Consider the following 18,341-nt stretch of genomic DNA (forward strand, 5'->3'; position numbering starts at 1 on the left):
AGCACTTTTGAAAAACCTGGCTTTTGTAAATGTGTATGTATATTTATATTCATGGTTTCATGGTGACATATTGTGTGGTTACTTCTATTAGAGTGCTTACTTCCTTGAACGTATGGTTCCAGTCACGTGGCTACATACAACTCAAACGGAGACTAAACACAAAATCGTTAACACACAAATGTTATTTAAGATTCTTTCTAAATGTGTTGAATTCTGCCGGTTAAAGCCCGCTCCCCTCTTGATATTGCATAATATCATTTTCTTTGGAGGGGAGGGGGCTGATTATATGATGTTTATTTGCCATCTAACAGTGGCCTGACTCTTTCTTTTCCTGTCCAAGCCAATGCAAAAATACACCTGTACAATATTGTGTTACAATATAGAAGTTGTTTTATTGTCTGTGACTATAGGTATGGGGCTGTACTCGCACACTGACCTCCAGAATTGTTGAAACACTTGGAGCCAAAAAGGCTGTAAAAAAAATAGTGCCGTCAACTTCACTGAGCATCAGCATTATATACAAATAATCAGTATGATTTGAGGAAAAAATCAAGATGAAAAATGATGAGAGCACATTGCATTGAGTAAGAAAGAAAGAAAGAAAGAAGCTTCAAATAGTTATAATAAAGGAAGCATATGCTGGAATGCTAAAAGCTTTATAACTCAGCAAGACTAATTACAGTATAATTTCATTTTCTGAGTATATACTTGTATGAAATCACAAAAAAGCTCCAAATTTAACCCAGCTCCTTTCTTTATGAAAGCACCTTGATTCCCACCCATTGTTAATAAAAAAGTGCCATAATTGAATCCGACAAAGTACATTTTCTAATTGTTGTGCTTGAATGTGCAATATGGTCGGAGTAGGCCAAAGTAAATGATAAAATAATCATTAAATGCAAGTTCTAGTCCTGTATGAACTACGTAGGAGTAGATAGTGGGCGCTGATATCCAAAAAATAGATTTTCTTTAGAGGAATATACCTTTGAAAATATTATTGAGTAGTGTCAAACCAATACTGAAAAGGAACTGAGTTAATAATGGAGTGGAAGTCAATGAAGTGCATTGACCACAATGTGTTTGAGAGCTGGAGTGGAGCCTCAACTCTCTACCTCACCTAAACATCCTGCCATTCACATATCTGTGAAAATAATTCAGATATATTAAAAAGTAGTTATGGAGTTCATAGATTAATGTATGAAAAACTTGTGAGATGACAGATGAAGAAGAATTGAGTAACAAAAGCATGAGGAAGAGCACACTAATAGACTATATTCAAAGTATTTTATTTAGAAAAAAATCACAATTATTTGCGAAGTTAAAGTCCAAATAATGCAGTGTGCTAATTGCTACATGCCACATGAAAGCACACAACCTCTGCTGTGCGGCTGTGAATGAACACAGTGCTAAAACTCAGTGTTTAGATGAACATCACTTGTGTGAAAACCTGTTTGCCTTTTTACAGCTTTCTATTGGCTCGTCTTTACCAAAGGTGCTAATAATTCTGGAGGACACTGTGCACTCGGTGGTGTGGATCAACATGTCAGCCATTCAAATTTTATCCATCGCTAACAGCAGACATGAATCAAACCTTTTCTACCACATTTCAAAATCCCTCAAGCTATTTTTTTTAAAATAATTATGGACTGATGTGAGAAGAGTAGGACACTCGACATAGGATTGTTTTGTGCTAATATGAACTGAAATAAATCATGTTTCGAAGTTTCTTTCATACCCACATTTCTCTTCCAGTTGGCATCTCATTGGTATAAAAGGATAAAGAGAAGGTTTGGGACTGGATTATAGTTGTACCATCTATATGTAGATTCTCACTTCTGCAGACTGATTGTTATACACACCACAACGTTGCACTAACTCAAAAGCCATGTACTGATGTGATCAAATGTCATCAACAGCCAAACAACAGACGCAAAGAATTGCCATTGCAACATTATAAGAATATCATGAGTAGACCAAATTCTGAATGGGTGTGGTATTGCTGAGGGGTTGGAGGATAGAAAGCTTCTAGCCAGCCAATTCAAATGACACAAACCTGATTTAAGTGTTGTCAGAATCACCCAGTACAGCTGTTCTTAGCTGGACACATATTACCATCGCCCTGTTCACCAAATGTTTGATTACATTAGATTTAGGATGCAACTAAATTGTAATGGGCAATATATATTTTGTTCTGGCAACTATTTAAAAACTGAAAAATGTAACTCCAACTGAATTAGAGTGCTTCTGTGAATTGAGATGAAAGTCAAATGGAGAAAAGTTAAATGTGCACATCAGATAACCTTCAGCTCCATATCAGTAGTCACATGTGGTATTTTACTGTGTTCTTTTTTCATACGGTGACATGATGTTGACTCACATCAATAACTTATCTTAATTTGATTGTTAAACCAAACTCTGCATGAAGCTGAAAATCTAGCACTTATTTTTTGAACAAATTATGTTGTAGAATTTATTTCTTTAATTTATTTCAACTCAATTTTTCTCCAAAGTCCTGATAGAATCTTAAAACATTCCAGATAAAATGATTTTTCAGAAAGTGTATGCTTGATTCAGTACACACTGTTTCTAATAAAACACATCGTTCCAATTCTTAACATCTAGTTTGTGCATCTTTTGGGTGGTAATAATGGTAACCACTTCCAGTTAATGCAATTTTTGACTTTGATTAAATAACTTTAAATGTCTGTATCGTCACAAGAGTTCCTTCAGCAGTCAAGCATCAACCTGGGCGACCCCAGGAATCAGCAGTGGTGTCACTTCATAACTGTTGTTTCTCCGGGTAGGCTCAGAAATCATTATTTTAACACATATATATAGCGACTGAAGAGAAAAGGGGGTTTGTGCTCAACAGTTGGCATAACATTGGAGGTTGATAGATGATCCCCTTGCCAGGCTGCCAACCTGCCAGTCCTGTGCATTTAACTGCAAAAGAAAGAATTAATAAAGATGGTAAAAAAATAAAATAACCATGCAATAGAATAGAGCTCACTTTTAAATGAATGAAATGAAATTTAGCCATGATAAGTATATCTACTGGTATGCCTAGCTGACCTTCCATGTTCAACTAGTCATAATTGCCTATAGCTATCTAGGTAAGCTAGTTAGCTAGCTGCTGACCGTCCAAGATCAGGAATGTCATGGTCATGAATGAAAGAAAAATACAAGTCATTGCCATTTATATTTTTTATGCATATTTTAACCGGAAATCCTACTTTGATATTCATGTTTGCCAGTTAGCTAACTTGCGCTCTGAAATACTGTGATTCTTTGGCGCCACCCATTGAGGTTTAACTCTATGGGTGGAGTTAAACCTCAATTAATATCAATGAGATTATTTCTGCTCCAGAGCAGCTCTGCCACTGCTGAAGTTTTTGTGCATTCATGTGCTATCAGATGTATCAGAAAAATGAATTTCCTACTTTGAAATTTCACATGAATGCCCTCCAAAGTCAGATGAACACTCATAGACTCAGAGAAAATGTTGCAACCCAAGTTTCCAAGTTCTGACGCAATGGTGACCTTTATGCTTCTCAACAAGCAAAACATTTTTGTGTCAGTCAACAATAGGCCCTTTTCATAAACATGGCTGCCGTACTTCTGCATACCTTTATGTTTCTGTTGTCAGACGACTGTGCAAGTAAGTGTGATCGAGGGTCACAACATGCTAACTATTCATAGTATTCTGTTACATCACCACACGGCCATCTTGGTAGGAAAATAACAGGTGATTGTAATAAATTAACAGGTGATTACAATCAAATGACAAACACAGCCAATGAGCTGTGCTGCCATATTGGTAGGAAATGCATGTGACATCATCAGGAATACTATGAATGCAGTAATTTCTCTACTGTTAGCACTTTGTGACCCTCGATCAAATCACTTTTTTATAGTTGTGCATTCGTCTGACAACAGAAACAGAAAGATGTGTCAGTGACAACACCTGTATTATTATACATTATGTTGAAACACAAAATAAGTGATCACAGACAGAGTTATGGTAGACAGAAAGTTGGCTTTTTAACATTGCTGGCAATGGTGAGAACCGATCAAGCTTTACCCTGCGGAAGTATGGCAGCCATGTTTGTGAAAAGGGCCTATACACATGCACCTTTATTGTAAGATTCTTGTCAGCCAGACTAACGTAACATTTGTTTGAATGAAGGTCATCAAATTGGCTTGTTAAGCTGCAGGAGGCCAATGGTTGTTTATTGCATGCCGTTGTATAATCTGACAAAATTGCACATGAATGCCACACTGTTCAGGAGCCGACTTGGAAGCCCCGGATCTCGGACCTTCCCACAAGCGCACGAACGCACCATTCGTGTAACTAAAACTCCAATTTGCAACTGCCAAGTAAGATAGGGACCGTGGGAATGAGGCAGCCAGGCAGCTCCTCTCCTCCTTCAGCAAGAGGACGCGGTTTTGAAGCTGACGAGCGATGTTCCTGTGCAGCCGGAGAGGCCTGTCATCATGAATGTCTTGGTGGATCCCACACACAGCCCCGTGGCACTGAGCTGCAATGCAAAGCTAGCTGATGGTTCATTTTCTGGCCTGATCTGCCCGCCACTCAAGGGCTGTGCAAGGCTCCGTGTGAGGTCTTCTCCTCCCTGGGCTGCCTCTCCCGAATCCACAGTTGACCCTGTTCAGCTGCTGAGAGACTGTGGGCTGACACAAATCAATATTGATGGATGTGAGGTGTCTGGAAGAACAACATGTCAGAGATGCTGTTTGACACGTCGAGATGTCTTTTCATAATTGATAATTATTTCAAATTGATTCAGAATTTCAGATGGGGGCATTCAAATATGATTCATGCATGTATCTCCCATGAATTTAGACCGTTCTGTGCAAAAAGCTAATCCCACAAAGTAAAGAGGTACATGATTCTGACTCCAGTGTGACTCAAACCATAATTCATAAGACCCGATGACTTTAAAGGTTTCAAATATAAAGCATGCCGTTGATTATTGGATGAAACCAAACCGCTTCAAAACCTATTTGAGGTAATAGAGGCCTATAATCTCTGGTTGCAGAAAGAAGAGAAGCAGTAATCTATTCTTGTGCATGAGGCAGTTTTGTTGTCATAGCAACCGCTACCCATTTTTATTCTTCATCTGACAGGTTGAGTAGGCGGGACTTCCGGCCATCAATGTGTTTCCAAAGATGATGTAAATGAGAGGAGATGAATTAGTCTACTCACCTACAGAATCTGCTTACAGACTAATTAGCCTCTTTAATTTGGCTCCATGCTGCTTTGAGATTTTCAAATGCTGTTGTGTTTTCCTTTGACTTGTCTTTGACTGTTTTCATAAGCCTTGATCTCTATAGGCTTCACTACTAACTAGCAATATTATTATTATTATTATTATTATTATTATTATTATCATATCATTATGTAATACTGACCACTTAACTGTAAGCATTAAATAAAACTCCAGGAATACAGACCACAAAACATGGTCCGCTTTGAAGGACATTAAGCGAAAAAATTAAAATAAAATTAAGCGAAAGCGGAAGTTAGCGCAGTAAGTCATCTCCTCTCCTATCATCCTCTCTGGTTCGAAAAGTCAACAACATTTCCCAGGAATCTTTGCCGGTGACCTGTCACCCCAACATGGCAGCACACAAGCGGCTCATGCAGTGGGGTTATTACTAGGGCTTTTTATTTATTTTAAAGATTCATGTGTTGTACATCGTCGTGACAGTCACTTTATGAAGCTGAACAAATCGTCCAGTAATGCGACAACACGGCCTACTGTGTGTTGACGTCAGTTCAGGAAGATTCTACAGTTAACGTTCATTTAGCTTGTTTATACTGTGGTGTTGCTAGCTTAGAGAAAACATGTCATTTTGCCTTATCAAACGGTGGTGTGAAACACCCATTTTAAGACGTCTTTTAGAGTTCAAACTTTACAGAAGGAAGCTCCATAACTATAATATGACCCATGTAACGTTCAGGCACCGCTGGATGAAAAACCTGCCCGTGTTCTCCAGCAGCTGCAAGGAGTTCAGCACGCAAACCGACAAGGTACCAAACAACATTGAAGTAGCTACTAACAAACTGTTATATTACTGGCAAGCGTTAATGCCACTTCATGTTGTACTTCTTCCATAACTCAACAATAAAACTGGTCTTAAAGAGCTTCGTTATTCAGAGGAAAACCACCCTGCTACTGTCATATGAAATTAAGGCTGAAGGTGCTCCATTGGTAGTGAATGGGAGACCGACTTTGTGGACACTGACAGTATGAGAGTATGATAGTATGCAAATAAAGGCTTCAGAACTGTTTCTACTGCTATTGAAATTCGTTAATTTGGGTGTTAACAAACAATATATGACTCCATAAAGCCAGTCGACAACTCACTATCAAATTGAGCAGCTCTTTTGCCACTTACTGACATCAGTTGATCAAAGTTTAGGTTCTGTAGTTTATTAACAGAGTTCGCCCGTTCAGAAATAGGCATAGCGATTGAACTGTCCAAAATAGGAATACTGTGTATTCTGTTTTAAGATGGATTACGTCAGCAGCTGTTAAGCGATTGTTATTTCTATATAGTAATTTGCAGGTCTCTTTCCTTTTGCTTTGAAGGACCCTGTTGACTTGTCCAAGTTCCCTGTGGAAAGAATCAGGAATTTTAGCATCATTGCCCATATTGACCATGGGAAAAGCACTTTGGCTGACAGGCTGCTGGAGATGACAGGTATGTTTACTCACCACACTATGTTTGCTCCTTTTCCGTCTGTGAATGTGCGAATGTTATCAATTTAACAAAAAATTTTCCCATGACTTGGGGGTCTCTCTCTCTCTCTCTCTCTCTCTCTCTCTCTGTTTATATAAATTGAACAAGAGAGAAAGTTAACCATTGGATTTAAGTTGTAGTTCAGATTTAGGACAGGCCTACTGTACTGAGTAAACCATGTCAGACTTTCATAGACAGTTGATAAAAATGAGCAAAGACTAAAGCAAGACTTTAAAGGGGAGCTGTTACGCTTACAAGTGTTGCAAAGATTAATTAGTGTGACTTCATTGACAAACAGGAGCCATCGCGAAGACTGAGAAGAACAAACAGGTGCTGGACAAGCTGCAGGTGGAGCGAGAGAGAGGGATAACAGTGAAGGCCCAGACAGCCTCGTTGTTTTACAGCCACCAGGGCCAGCAGTATCTCCTGAACCTCATCGACACACCGGTAAGTCAGCTGCCCAAAACATCCCTAACATCAGTGAAAAGCCATTTTCAGGTGAACTGCAGGATTTAGGCGTCCACACACAGGGACACAGACAGACACAGTCTCATAATGTCTAATATATCCTATTTATTTACTCAGTCATTTGAATGTGAAAAAAGTTGGATATTGCAGCTTTAACTGTACAGCCTCAATCCTCTCTTACAAAATGCACCATCATTGCTCTATAAAACTCGACCATAAATGACCTCTTCCTGCAAAAGTGAGTAATAGGTCAATTGTCATAAGAAGTGAAACATGAAAAACCAGCCTGCACCTCTGACATTCAGAGTTCTTAGAATCCTTTTTACAGGTTACTTTTCTGTCAAGACGATTTATTTCTGTGCTGCACTACAGAATCTCTCTCTTTTTTTTAACCCCAAATGTTCTCCCTCTCCTCAGGGTCACGTCGACTTCAGTTATGAGGTGTCCAGATCGATTTCTGCATGCCAAGGCGTTCTGTTGATTGTCGATGCCAATCAGGTGCGCAACCAGATCATTTGGCACCAGTTGTCCTCGTTGATTTATGCGGATCATGCAACCATTAATGTTTTGTTGACGTGTGCAGGGGATTCAAGCACAGACGGTGGCGAACTTCTACCTGGCGTTCGAAGCTCAGCTGACCATCATCCCTGTCATCAACAAGGTACATTCAGACCAATATTTAGTTTATGGACATGCAGTATTTTCCATTTGACTGCTATGTGGCAAGTCATTCCACTCTGACATTTTCAGATTGATTTGAAAAATGCCGATCCAGAGAGGGTGGGGTTACAGATTGAAAAGGTGTTTGATATCCCACGTGAAGAATGCATCAGGGTGAGTTGGAGCGCACGCAAGCTGCTTTTTAAATTCCGCTTCCTAAATCAAAGTTTTGAGAAATGTCTCTTCATGTATGATCTCACTTCCTCTTAAGATTTCGGCTAAACTTGGAACCAACGTTGAGCGAGTTCTCCAAGAAGTCGTGAGCAGAATTCCACCGTAAGTTGTCTCAGTTGGTTTCGTTTCTAATTTGAGAGATGTTTGACACATTAAATTAATTTTCTTTCACTTTTGTTTTTCCATCCTCAGACCCACGGCAAGCGCTGACGACCCATTTAAAGCCCTAGTGTTCGACTCCACTTTCGACCACTACAGAGGAGTGGTGGCTAACATTGCCGTGTTTGGAGGCCGAGTCAGAAAAGGGGACAAGATCGTGTCGGCGCACCTCGGCAAAACCTACGAGGTCAATGAGCTGGGGCTCCTGCGGCCAGACGAGCACCCAACAGACCGGCTGTACGTCCCACTCATCCTCATCTCATGTCAGCCATCTCATCTCGTTGACGTTCGGTCACCTTTTTAAAATGATTTTGTCAGTTTAACAATGCAAAATCTGATGCACTTTTAATCTTTCAGTGCCTCTGCCAGAGAGATGTGCTGGCTGAATAAGATTCTGCGTGATTCAGCATAGCTGCAATTAAATTCTGTCTGTATGACAACGGAGATATGAAATATACTGACATTTATAATGTAATTTCTGATTCTGACATTTTCCTGGGTGAAATATTTCTCCTAGTTTCCCTTTGAAATCCAAAAGCAATATCAGTAGAGCTGTCTGGTTCTTCGCAATAAGCATATCTCTGCAGTTTTATTGCGGGGCCACTGCTCCGTGCAGCCTATTAACACTGGGATTTTTACAGTACATAAATGTCATTTGCAAATAAAAAATTGCAGCAAGGGCTTGGTGCAAACTCAATTTGTAGAAAAAAAGCGACCATATAAACGTTCCCATTAACTCTCTGAGATGGTGTGATGTGCAGGTTTGCCGGCCAAGTGGGCTACTTGATAGCAGGAATGAAGGATGTGAAGGAGGCCCAGATCGGTGACACACTTTATCTCCAGCAGCAGCCGGTAGAAGCCCTGCCCGGGTTCAAGCCCGCCAAAGCCATGGTGTTCGCTGGTAAGGACACTTCTGATCTGCAGTTGTGTTTTTTTTTTTGCGGTCTGTAAAAAGCTTTTCAGAAATTAAGAGCTGGAATCAAGAACACTATTCTCGTTTTGCAATGATATGTGGAAATGATAGAATGACATGTTTTTTTCCATTGCTACGGTCATTACACTTATTCAGCACATTATGTAAGCATGTAAAACTTTTAATCCAAGTAAGAAACTCTGAAATGCCACGTAACAGCAGTGATATGGTATATAATCAGTTGTCACAGTCACTAGCAGTTCAAGAGCATTAAGATTCAGGGTTGCCATGTGAATACATTCCCTGTCATCAAATGTGCTATGGCTCACTAAATACACAGTACGTAACATAACATATCATAACATAACACTAAACTTCAATATTCCAATATCCTAGGGTGGAATAAATACTGGCATTGTGTTTTGCTGTCATATTTCTGACTGCAGTAAGTAGTGGGTAGGATTTTTGTGCTGTCCGGAATAATGCTTGCTGCTGATGTGCCCCCTCTCCTTGTCTCGCTTCCTCTTTTGCTCCCTAGGGATGTATCCGATGGACCAGTCAGAATACACCGGCCTTCGCAGCGCCATCGAGAGGCTGACCCTGAATGACTCAAGTGTCACAGTGCAGAGAGACAGCAGTCTGGCCCTGGGAGCGGGCTGGAGGTGAGGACGGCCGCACGCTGCCTGGAATTAGAATAATAGTGTCTTAAAACCGCAGCTGAAGAATGGTCCTTTGCAGTATCCCATGGTCATATTGAAACTGATGAAAAACATTAAAAAAGGGGGTTTTAAGACATTGAACAATGCAACCACAATAACTTCAACACTTTCAGGACTTAATATATATATATATATATATATATATATATATATATATATATATATATATATATATATATATATGTATATAATCATAGTACTACCACCTCATATTTGCTGGTTGATAGTTGGATGAATAGCTTTCTTTTGGGTGTACTTTGCCAAGTTAGACCATATAGGAGTTTATTGACAGTTTGTTCTATGCAGTTTACTCACTTATCAATGCAGATGATATTATCAGTGCAGTCACTGCAGATTTGATTGTACTAGTGGTGGTACTGTAGGCTTAGGAGTGGGAAATGCTGTAGTGTATGTGTTGAACTCTTTCCAAACAGGCTCTTTGTAATTAAAATCTGAGTATGAATTACAAAATCTAAAATTTAAAGGAACCCATGACCCTCCCTGTCCCCCCTGCAGACTTGGCTTCCTGGGTCTTCTGCACATGGAGGTGTTCAATCAGCGGCTGGAGCAGGAGTACAATGCCTCCGTCATAGTGACGGCGCCCACTGTGCCCTACAAGGCCGTCCTCTCCTCGGCCAAACTCATTAAGGTAAGAGCCATTTCCTGCTCATATATTTTCTGGTCGCGCGGTAGAGCCGGGGCGGACGTTGTCGTTTCAGCAATAGGATCGTTTCCGCCGACTTGGGAAATTACGATAAAACGGGGGCGTTCTGCCGGTGCCGATGGCACGCTTCCCCGTAAAATGACAGTGAGAGACCTGAGAGGACGCTCCTCACATTTTGTCGCAATGGCAGAATCACAGCCAGTTTGAATGCTTGATACAAGTTGAGTTGCGTTGGAAACAAAGTGTTCTCACCCCATTGGCAGACTTTTTCAACGTATTTTTATGAAAAAGAAGATTTAAATCTGATTATAAGGACAAATAATTGACAGTTTTTTGCAGTGTGGTAAGACTAGTGATGAAAAAAAAGTACTAAAGGATTTTTTTCTTGTAAAACCTTAATGATCATGTTTTGTTTATATATAAGAATAGGTTAACTTGACCTAACAACTTAGGTTAACTTGACTTGTTTGGTATTTAAAGACTGGTAAAATTGCATTGTCTGCCTGGCACAAGTCTTTAATTAAGTACGCGAAACTTAAAACAGGACAGCCTTCAACTAAAATAACCCGGGTTCTCCTTGCAGGAGCATGGCAGTGAGGAGATCACCATAGTGAACCCTGCTCAGTTCCCAGACAGGTCGGTTGTGTCGGAGTATTTGGAGCCCATGGTGTTGGGGACTATTCTTGCTCCAGACACTTACACTGGCAAGATTATGACGCTCTGCTTGGTAAGTCTCTAATATCACTGAATTCATTTTTTACCATAGCAATGCCAACATGCAGATACAATTTCACTTCATCCAAAGCATCTGTTTTCTCTGTTTTCTCTGCCACCACAAGACAAGTGACAGAACTGCAGAAACTGCAAATGAGATGAAGTGACTGTATTTGTTGGAATCTGTTGTGTATATTATTTATCTGGAACTCGTTCACTCTGTGCGTGTTTTCTGTGTCTGGTTTCTAAACATGCATCTTTGTATGCAAATGTAATGGGGAGAAGAAAGCCAGGTTTTCCAGATGTTGCAGTTTTTTCATGTCAAAAAGGGATGCTGCTTTTGAATAATCATAGGAAAATAGGCCTGGTTCTCAAGCCTGTCAGAAAATGTAGTTTGAGAGCGGATATCAAAGCGTATCCAAAAAAATCTATTGTTTTTCTTCCCAAAGAATCGCAGAGCCATCCAGAAGAACATGGTGTACATTGATGACCATCGTGTAATGATGAAGTACCTCTTCCCTTTAAATGAAATTGTCGTGGATTTCTATGACCTCCTCAAATCGCTGTCTTCTGGATATGCCAGGTAAAACTAAGCACTGTACTATGTAAATATTGTCACAAAGATATGAACTAATGGGCTTGTGTTTACTGTGTCCAAAGTCCCAATTTGCATTCATATTATAATGAAAATCTTACACACACACACACACACACACACACACACACACACACACACACACACACAGTTACACATACCATACATCCATTCGTAATCTTGGCTGAGTCCTGATTTGAAGAATGTCTTTTCCCTCAAATCCTCTTCATAGTTTTTATTTTCCTGTACACGTTTCCCCCTCAAAGTCCTGCCTAGTTTTACAGTGTCAGATAAAGAATGAATATGAACTATCACTCTGAAAGCACTCCCTGCTTCTATTAATGGCTGTCATTTTGCTTTTCTCCTCCATAGCTTTGATTATGAGAATGCAGGCTACCAGGCTGCTGATCTGATAAAGATGGATATTCTGCTGAACGGGCGATCTGTAGAAGAACTCACCACAATTGTACACAGGTAAGTTTCAAATAATAGATGTAATTCATATGTTGTACAGCAAAAGTGACTGAGCTTGTTTTAAATGTTTTACACTAAATGTTCTGGGCAAGAAGCCTTAAGCTTCTTTCATAAAGTGCTAATGGTGCTAGAAAGGATCTTCTTATCTGTCTCACTGCAATATCTCAAAAAACAACCTCATTATTATCACTGCTGTCACAGAAAAACCTTAGAACTCCCATTTTGCTGATTTTGATGTTTTTACATGATTTCATGGTTTATATGGTGCTTTATTAGTAGAGGAATTCTCCTGACCCTATGGACCATAAAATCTATTCAACACGTTTAATAAAAAAACATGGCCGCTTGGCAGTGAGTGTTAACATTATCTATTACGATGACTTTACACACCGGACAAGGACTTCATTCCATTTGTGACAAGGACAATAGACTAAGTCGCATGCAAAAAAAAACTGATGACCCACAGCAGATCTGTGTTTAATGTACTTAGCCAGCCAGCGCAGGCCTGGGTAATTGAAGGGCGCCGCGCTTCACCAGCGATGGCTGCTCTCTGACCATATATACTGTGGGCCTTGGAGCCGAGCGCACCTGCAGTCTGTTGTTCTTTTAAGGGCATCGCAGTAGTCCGTCTTCTGCCAGAGGCACGCCACAGCGCTATGGAAAATTATGATATGTGACCGGGGCACAAGCAGGAGAAGGATGACCTGTCAAGCAGAGGAGGCGTTTCTATCTGCTTTTATCCAAAGCACCCTACAGTACCACAAGGGTGTACAGTTCTACAGTGGGTGGCGCTGGTGGGAATGGAACCCCAAACCCTGGCAGTGTTGCTGCCTTGCTCTACCCATTGAGAGGAGTTTTTTTTTATCTCCCACGCGGTGAAATTAAACTTAAGAGGGATGATGCATCTTGGCATTATGCTCTAGCGTTTAAAATGGTTACACGCATTGGCTTGATGCAACCGCTATAATTTAAAGTCAGAATTTCAAACTTTGAAAGGCCCTAACTCCAAAACTGTAAGTCCGATTTCACATGAAACTTGCTGCACACATCCATCTATCCTTATACTGATTGGCCGCTATAATTAAAGGTCAAAATTTCAAATAGTCCAATTTTGATGAAACTTGGACATGATACATCTTGTTACTGATTGGCCCAAGAGGTGCCTGCATCATCTGTGTTGGACTACATGTTTTCTTGTTTGCATTAACTTTTTTGAGGCTATGGGATGGGTACAATAGAGTTTTTTGGATAACACGTAACCTGGATTCCTTCCCTGTAGCATAGTGCAAATGTATGACCACTGCTTGGTCAACAGAGGTATCACAGTTTACACACTTCAGCCCATTCAACACCTTTTGTAATGTTGGCTGTTGGTTCTGATAGGTCTGTGTTTTCATTACAGAGATCGGGCATACAGCGCTGGGAAAGCCATGTGTGAGCGACTCCAAGACTCCATACCAAGGCAGATGTTTGAGATTGCTGTACAAGCAGCCATTGGGAGTAAGGTCATCGCAAGGGAAACGTAAGTACAAGATCTGGAATGAGGTAAAGGTGTTATTAGGGTCGGTGGTGCACAGAATGCTACATACTGCTATTTTTTTATTTTTTATTTACTGTATTCTAGAGTGAATACCTGGGTGTATAAATCATATTTTGTGACATTTTTTTCATGAGAAAATTTAAAATAACCCTTTTATCTATACAGTTGTGATTGAATACAATAATCTCTATTTCTGTAGCATAGGAGCATGAATTAGAACTTCACAGAAAATGTCTTTACCCTTAGATGTGACAATATGTTTCTCTCTTCCAGAATAAAGGCGTACAGAAAAAATGTTCTTGCAAAATGTGTAAGCAGAAATCTTCCTTTCTTCTTGACAGTTTTGAATCCAAAAATATACCACAAGCCCTATACATTTATGGTGTGCTGCATGTCAACTCTCTCTCTGTGTCTTCGTAGTACGGGGGCGACATTACACGGAAGATGAAACTACTGAAGAAACAGGCGGAGGGCAAAAAGAAGATGCGGCGTATCGGCAACGTGGAAGTTCCCAAAGACGCCTTCATAAATGTTCTGAAGACGAAAGACAAATAGAAATTCTGTTAATTGCAATATTTATTTATGGCAGATTATTGCTCAATGTTGTTTGAAAGGCTCTACTGTAGATTTTTCTCTAAATAAAGTGGTCATTGTTGCCACAAACTGCAGTCCTTGTACTGATTTCTACAGTAGGCTTCTTTGACAAAGATAAACAGAATAAATGAGCCAAATTTTATGATTAGAAAATTATAAAGCATCATTCAAATATGAGAGGGAGACATTAGTGTTTTGTTTATTCATTTTTCAGTACATACTATATGTTAAAATATACAGTATGGTCAATATGGATAGTATTAGGATTGATTAAGTAAGAGGAGAATAAGTAACATCCTGGCATTTTCAATATACTACTATTGTAGTTTCCTACTGTGCCATTTTCAAAGTCACTACACTGAATGAGCCCACTGATCAGCTAGTACTACACATTGCAGTAGACCTTTTGGATAGAGCAACTCTCTTCATCTAATAGGTGGGGAGAAGCACATGACTGAGCCCCTGAGTTCCTGAGTCCAGCCTTGAGAACACTTTTATAACATCTTGGACTTGTTTCAGTCTTGTGCCCATTTTGACTTGGACTTGTTTTGGTCTCAGCCACTATTGGATGTTGCATTGATTAGTTGGATGTTGAAGGGTCTAGTACTGAGCTCCTGCAGATAGATCTACATCTCTGTTGATCCTTATGAAACAACTTAAGCATCATTTGGTAGGACATGTACACTGTTTATTGCATATTTTGGTCTTAGTCTTGGCCTTGACTTGGCTTCAACCCCCTCTGGTCCTGGTCTTCACTCAAACTGGTCTTGGAATTGACTTGGATTCCAATAAGGTGGTCTTGACTACAACCCTGGCAGGTTAATACACTGCGAGTGTATTTTACCCAGGATGTTTTTCACTATTACAAGGCCAAATTTGATCCACTCTCCACTGAAAAGTAGTTTTTTGTGTTTTGCTTCTGCTTAAATTATTTATAAGTTTATTGAGAGGATAAACCCCTTGAGATGTATCATCTGGTTTTCAAGGGGGTCCTACTAATTATGTTTGATATGTTGAACTAATTAAGAGCCTGCTCAGTATAAGACAGAATCCCAGATTTCTCAATATAGGGACACACATATTCCTTATACTCCCTGCTGTAGGGGAGCAGGGAGGTATAGTGAGCAAGGAGGCAGTCCTTCAACTGCAGAACCTGGGTTCAAATCCCCCTGTGTTGCCTGCTACCCTGCTGAAGTGTCCTTGAGATTGAACTGACACTGAATCCCTACCAGCTCCAGGACTGCTGCTCTGTAGCTGAGCCTGACCTCTGACCTCCCTGTGGAGGAGAATTTCCCTTCTGGGGTCAATAAAGCATCACATAATTATTAAAAGCATGGGAAAATGTACCCAACATTGAGTTAATTTGCTAAAAGCTGTCCTTTTCTAAACCTCCCCAGTAGATGGCAGCAGCAGCCCAAACACACACCAGAGCCACGAGGGACTTCAGCTTCATCCTGGGCTAATTTCCAATCAGACCACATCAGCCTCAGGCCCCATAAATGTCAGCGCTTTAAATCACATAGAACTGTAGAAAGTCCACTTATCTCCTACCTAGCAGTTATAGTCGCTTAATGAATATTTCTCATCTTCCCTGTGTGCTGCCCTTTGTACTTGGCAAATTAAAGCAATTCTGACTCAATGGCTAATTGATATTTAGCCCTGGTGGGAGGGAGGACAGGAGGGCAACATTTGGACGATTTCTCTGTTTTAGCAGCGTACAGTCAAGTCCAGCATTTGGACGAGAACACATTGATTTCATTTGGCTGAAAAAGCAGACTGTCAGCTTTAATTTTAAGATATTTTTAACTGTATCAGATGAACAGTTAAAAGATTTACAGCCCAGTTTGCTCATGGTCTTCAATTTTAGGATTCCCCAAAGTATCTGGATAGACTTAAGATTTGATGCTATTTTTAGTATGCCGTCAAATAAATCTGTACAATCACTTAGAGAAGTCCACAACCTGTAAAAAAATCACCAGACACTTGATATTTTACTGCCAAGTTCTTGCCTGCCTTTTTTGACATTTAAGTATATGTGTGAAAATTCAGATGTGACTCATCTTGGCTGTAAACTTTTATGAAGCAGTATGGGCTACATGCTAGGAAAAAATAAATATAAGTGTGAGTTAAGGGCTGATGGGCATGTCTCACTGACCACTATGGGAATTCATAATGGAAAGCAACCATTGATTATCTGAAACTGTTCTACCAATGGGAAACACCACTTAAACATATATTGTCATACTCTTTAAAAAAAGATAGTTATTTGTAAATCTTTATATATCTATTTCATAGATCCATCCATCCTAATAGATAGATAGATAGATAGATAGATAGATAGATTATTGTGTAGGATCAATAGGACTGAAATGTCTTAGTAAATGCATTTATGTTTTTGCATGACCTTAATGATAATGATGATAAATGGTATCATTATTGTTGGTGTTACTGCTGCTGTTTCTAATATTATTATACATTATATACGTAAAACTGTCAACATGCAGGCTGTTTAAGCAGCACCACACTTGCTGGATGCTCTGTTTCCATCTACTGAGACGACAGGGACAGGTGTTTGGTTTTTATAGTGACCAGACTTCCATTGGCCACAGTGGATCCCGTGCAAAGAGCGCATTGGTTATGTTTGATTCGATGTGATACCCGTAGCTCAAAACAATCCGGAAGTCACTCACAATAAATGCACTGTAGGCTCGCAAGCTAGCTAGTATTATTGTTTATCTATTTATCTGCGGCCATAAACCTGTATTAAAAGGCAGCCCCCGTCAAATACCGTGATATCTGGCTTTGGAATATGTCGTTTTACAGTGTGGGTAACTGAAATGGGATGTTATGGCTTTATCTCTTCTCATACACTGCATTAACAATTTAGGAAGCGCTATGTTCCTCGCTAGCTAGCAAGTTATCTCACTCCTCGCTCCCTAAGTGTCCGTCAACCAGCAAAATGAAAGTACGCTCATCGGTTTTTGCTTCGTTTATTCTAATATTTGAAGTTATTGGCGTTGCCCTCTTCCTGAGGGGTTTTTTCCCTGCTCCTGTCAAGTCTTCTTTCTCATCCAAGAGCAAGCTGTCAGACGTGCCAGCAGAGCCGTTGACAGGTGAGTGGAGTTCAGTGCAGCATCTGTTGGCTCTCACTGGCCTCTGTGTGTATACAAATCTCTGGCTGCAGTGTTGGCTATGAAATATGAAAACTCCTAACCTGTTTTTGTTGAATTGCAGGGAGCTCCCACAACTCATCCCGCCCTCCGCAGCCCCTCTTCAAAAGAGTGGTTATCATGTTAGTAGATGCTCTGCGGGAGGACTTTGTGTTTGGACCCAATGGAAGGAAGAATATGCCATACACTAGGCATCTGGTCGAAAGGGGCTCAACGCAAAGCTTTGTGGCTAAGGCGAGACCTCCAACAGTCACCATGCCTAGAATCAAGGTAAGATGCTGCTTCACTCAGCCCATTCATTCAGTGCCATTCAGTCATGTGAAGGTTCAAATAAGAACATCTGCTGCTGTTGAAGAATAAGTTTATAGTGTTGAGACCACTCCTCAAACTTGAGGAAGCTGTACACACACCCATAGACCATAAAACATAAGCACACGCCACAAAGTAGGGTTCGACTGATATAGGTTTATCAAGGCTGATACAGATATTTTTAATACTGACAAGTACCAAGATTCCATATCTTTAAATTTGACCATTTTCATGCCAAAAAACTGCAAGGATTCGATGTTTCCCAGGTATTTTATTCTTTAGACCCTCATGGGACACTAAAACTCTCCTTTGAAACCCTTATTTCAAGTTTAGCAGCTCTTTAAGTCAGGGTGACCCATCACA

The 18,341-nt window shown here is 40.1% G+C and overlaps 2 protein-coding genes across 2 annotated transcripts in view; both read left to right on the forward strand.

The window, feature by feature from the left end:
• Positions 1-5,652: 5,652 nt before the first annotated feature.
• On the forward strand, positions 5,653-14,517 carry guf1 (GTP binding elongation factor GUF1). The gene is made up of 17 exons (XM_071927207.2): positions 5,653-6,052; positions 6,615-6,726; positions 7,064-7,212; positions 7,651-7,731; positions 7,817-7,894; positions 7,984-8,067; positions 8,165-8,229; positions 8,320-8,523; positions 9,048-9,187; positions 9,738-9,861; positions 10,435-10,567; positions 11,166-11,309; positions 11,746-11,879; positions 12,264-12,365; positions 13,768-13,887; positions 14,179-14,215; positions 14,326-14,517. The coding sequence occupies exons 1-17, from the start codon at positions 5,867-5,869 to the stop codon at positions 14,458-14,460; spliced, it is 2,028 nt and encodes a 675-aa protein (XP_071783308.1). The 5' UTR covers positions 5,653-5,866; the 3' UTR covers positions 14,461-14,517.
• A 2,681-nt stretch (positions 14,518-17,198) lies between these two features.
• Positions 17,199-18,341, forward strand: part of pigg (phosphatidylinositol glycan anchor biosynthesis class G (EMM blood group)) — a 53,263-nt gene continuing 52,120 nt past the window's right edge. Inside the window, exons 1-2 of the mRNA XM_071927149.2 lie at positions 17,199-17,612; positions 17,734-17,939. Of these exons, the coding sequence (XP_071783250.2) occupies positions 17,459-17,612; positions 17,734-17,939 (360 nt within the window). The 5' untranslated portion in view covers positions 17,199-17,458. The remainder of the gene's footprint in view (positions 17,613-17,733; positions 17,940-18,341) is intronic.

This window comes from Centroberyx gerrardi, chromosome 16, assembly GCF_048128805.1.
Source record: "Centroberyx gerrardi isolate f3 chromosome 16, fCenGer3.hap1.cur.20231027, whole genome shotgun sequence".
In the NCBI taxonomy this organism is placed as follows: domain Eukaryota; kingdom Metazoa; phylum Chordata; class Actinopteri; order Beryciformes; family Berycidae; genus Centroberyx; species Centroberyx gerrardi.

Bases quoted from the DNA above. Each gene is read 5' to 3' on its own strand.
- guf1 (XM_071927207.2), top strand. From the start codon at position 5,867: ATGTCATTTTGCCTTATCAAACGGTGGTGTGAAACACCCATTTTAAGA. The intron at 12,366-13,767 runs GTAAGTTTCAAA...TTTTCATTACAG, and splicing joins CTCACCACAATTGTACACAG to AGATCGGGCATACAGCGCTG. The intron at 13,888-14,178 runs GTAAGTACAAGA...TCTCTCTTCCAG, and splicing joins AAGGTCATCGCAAGGGAAAC to AATAAAGGCGTACAGAAAAA.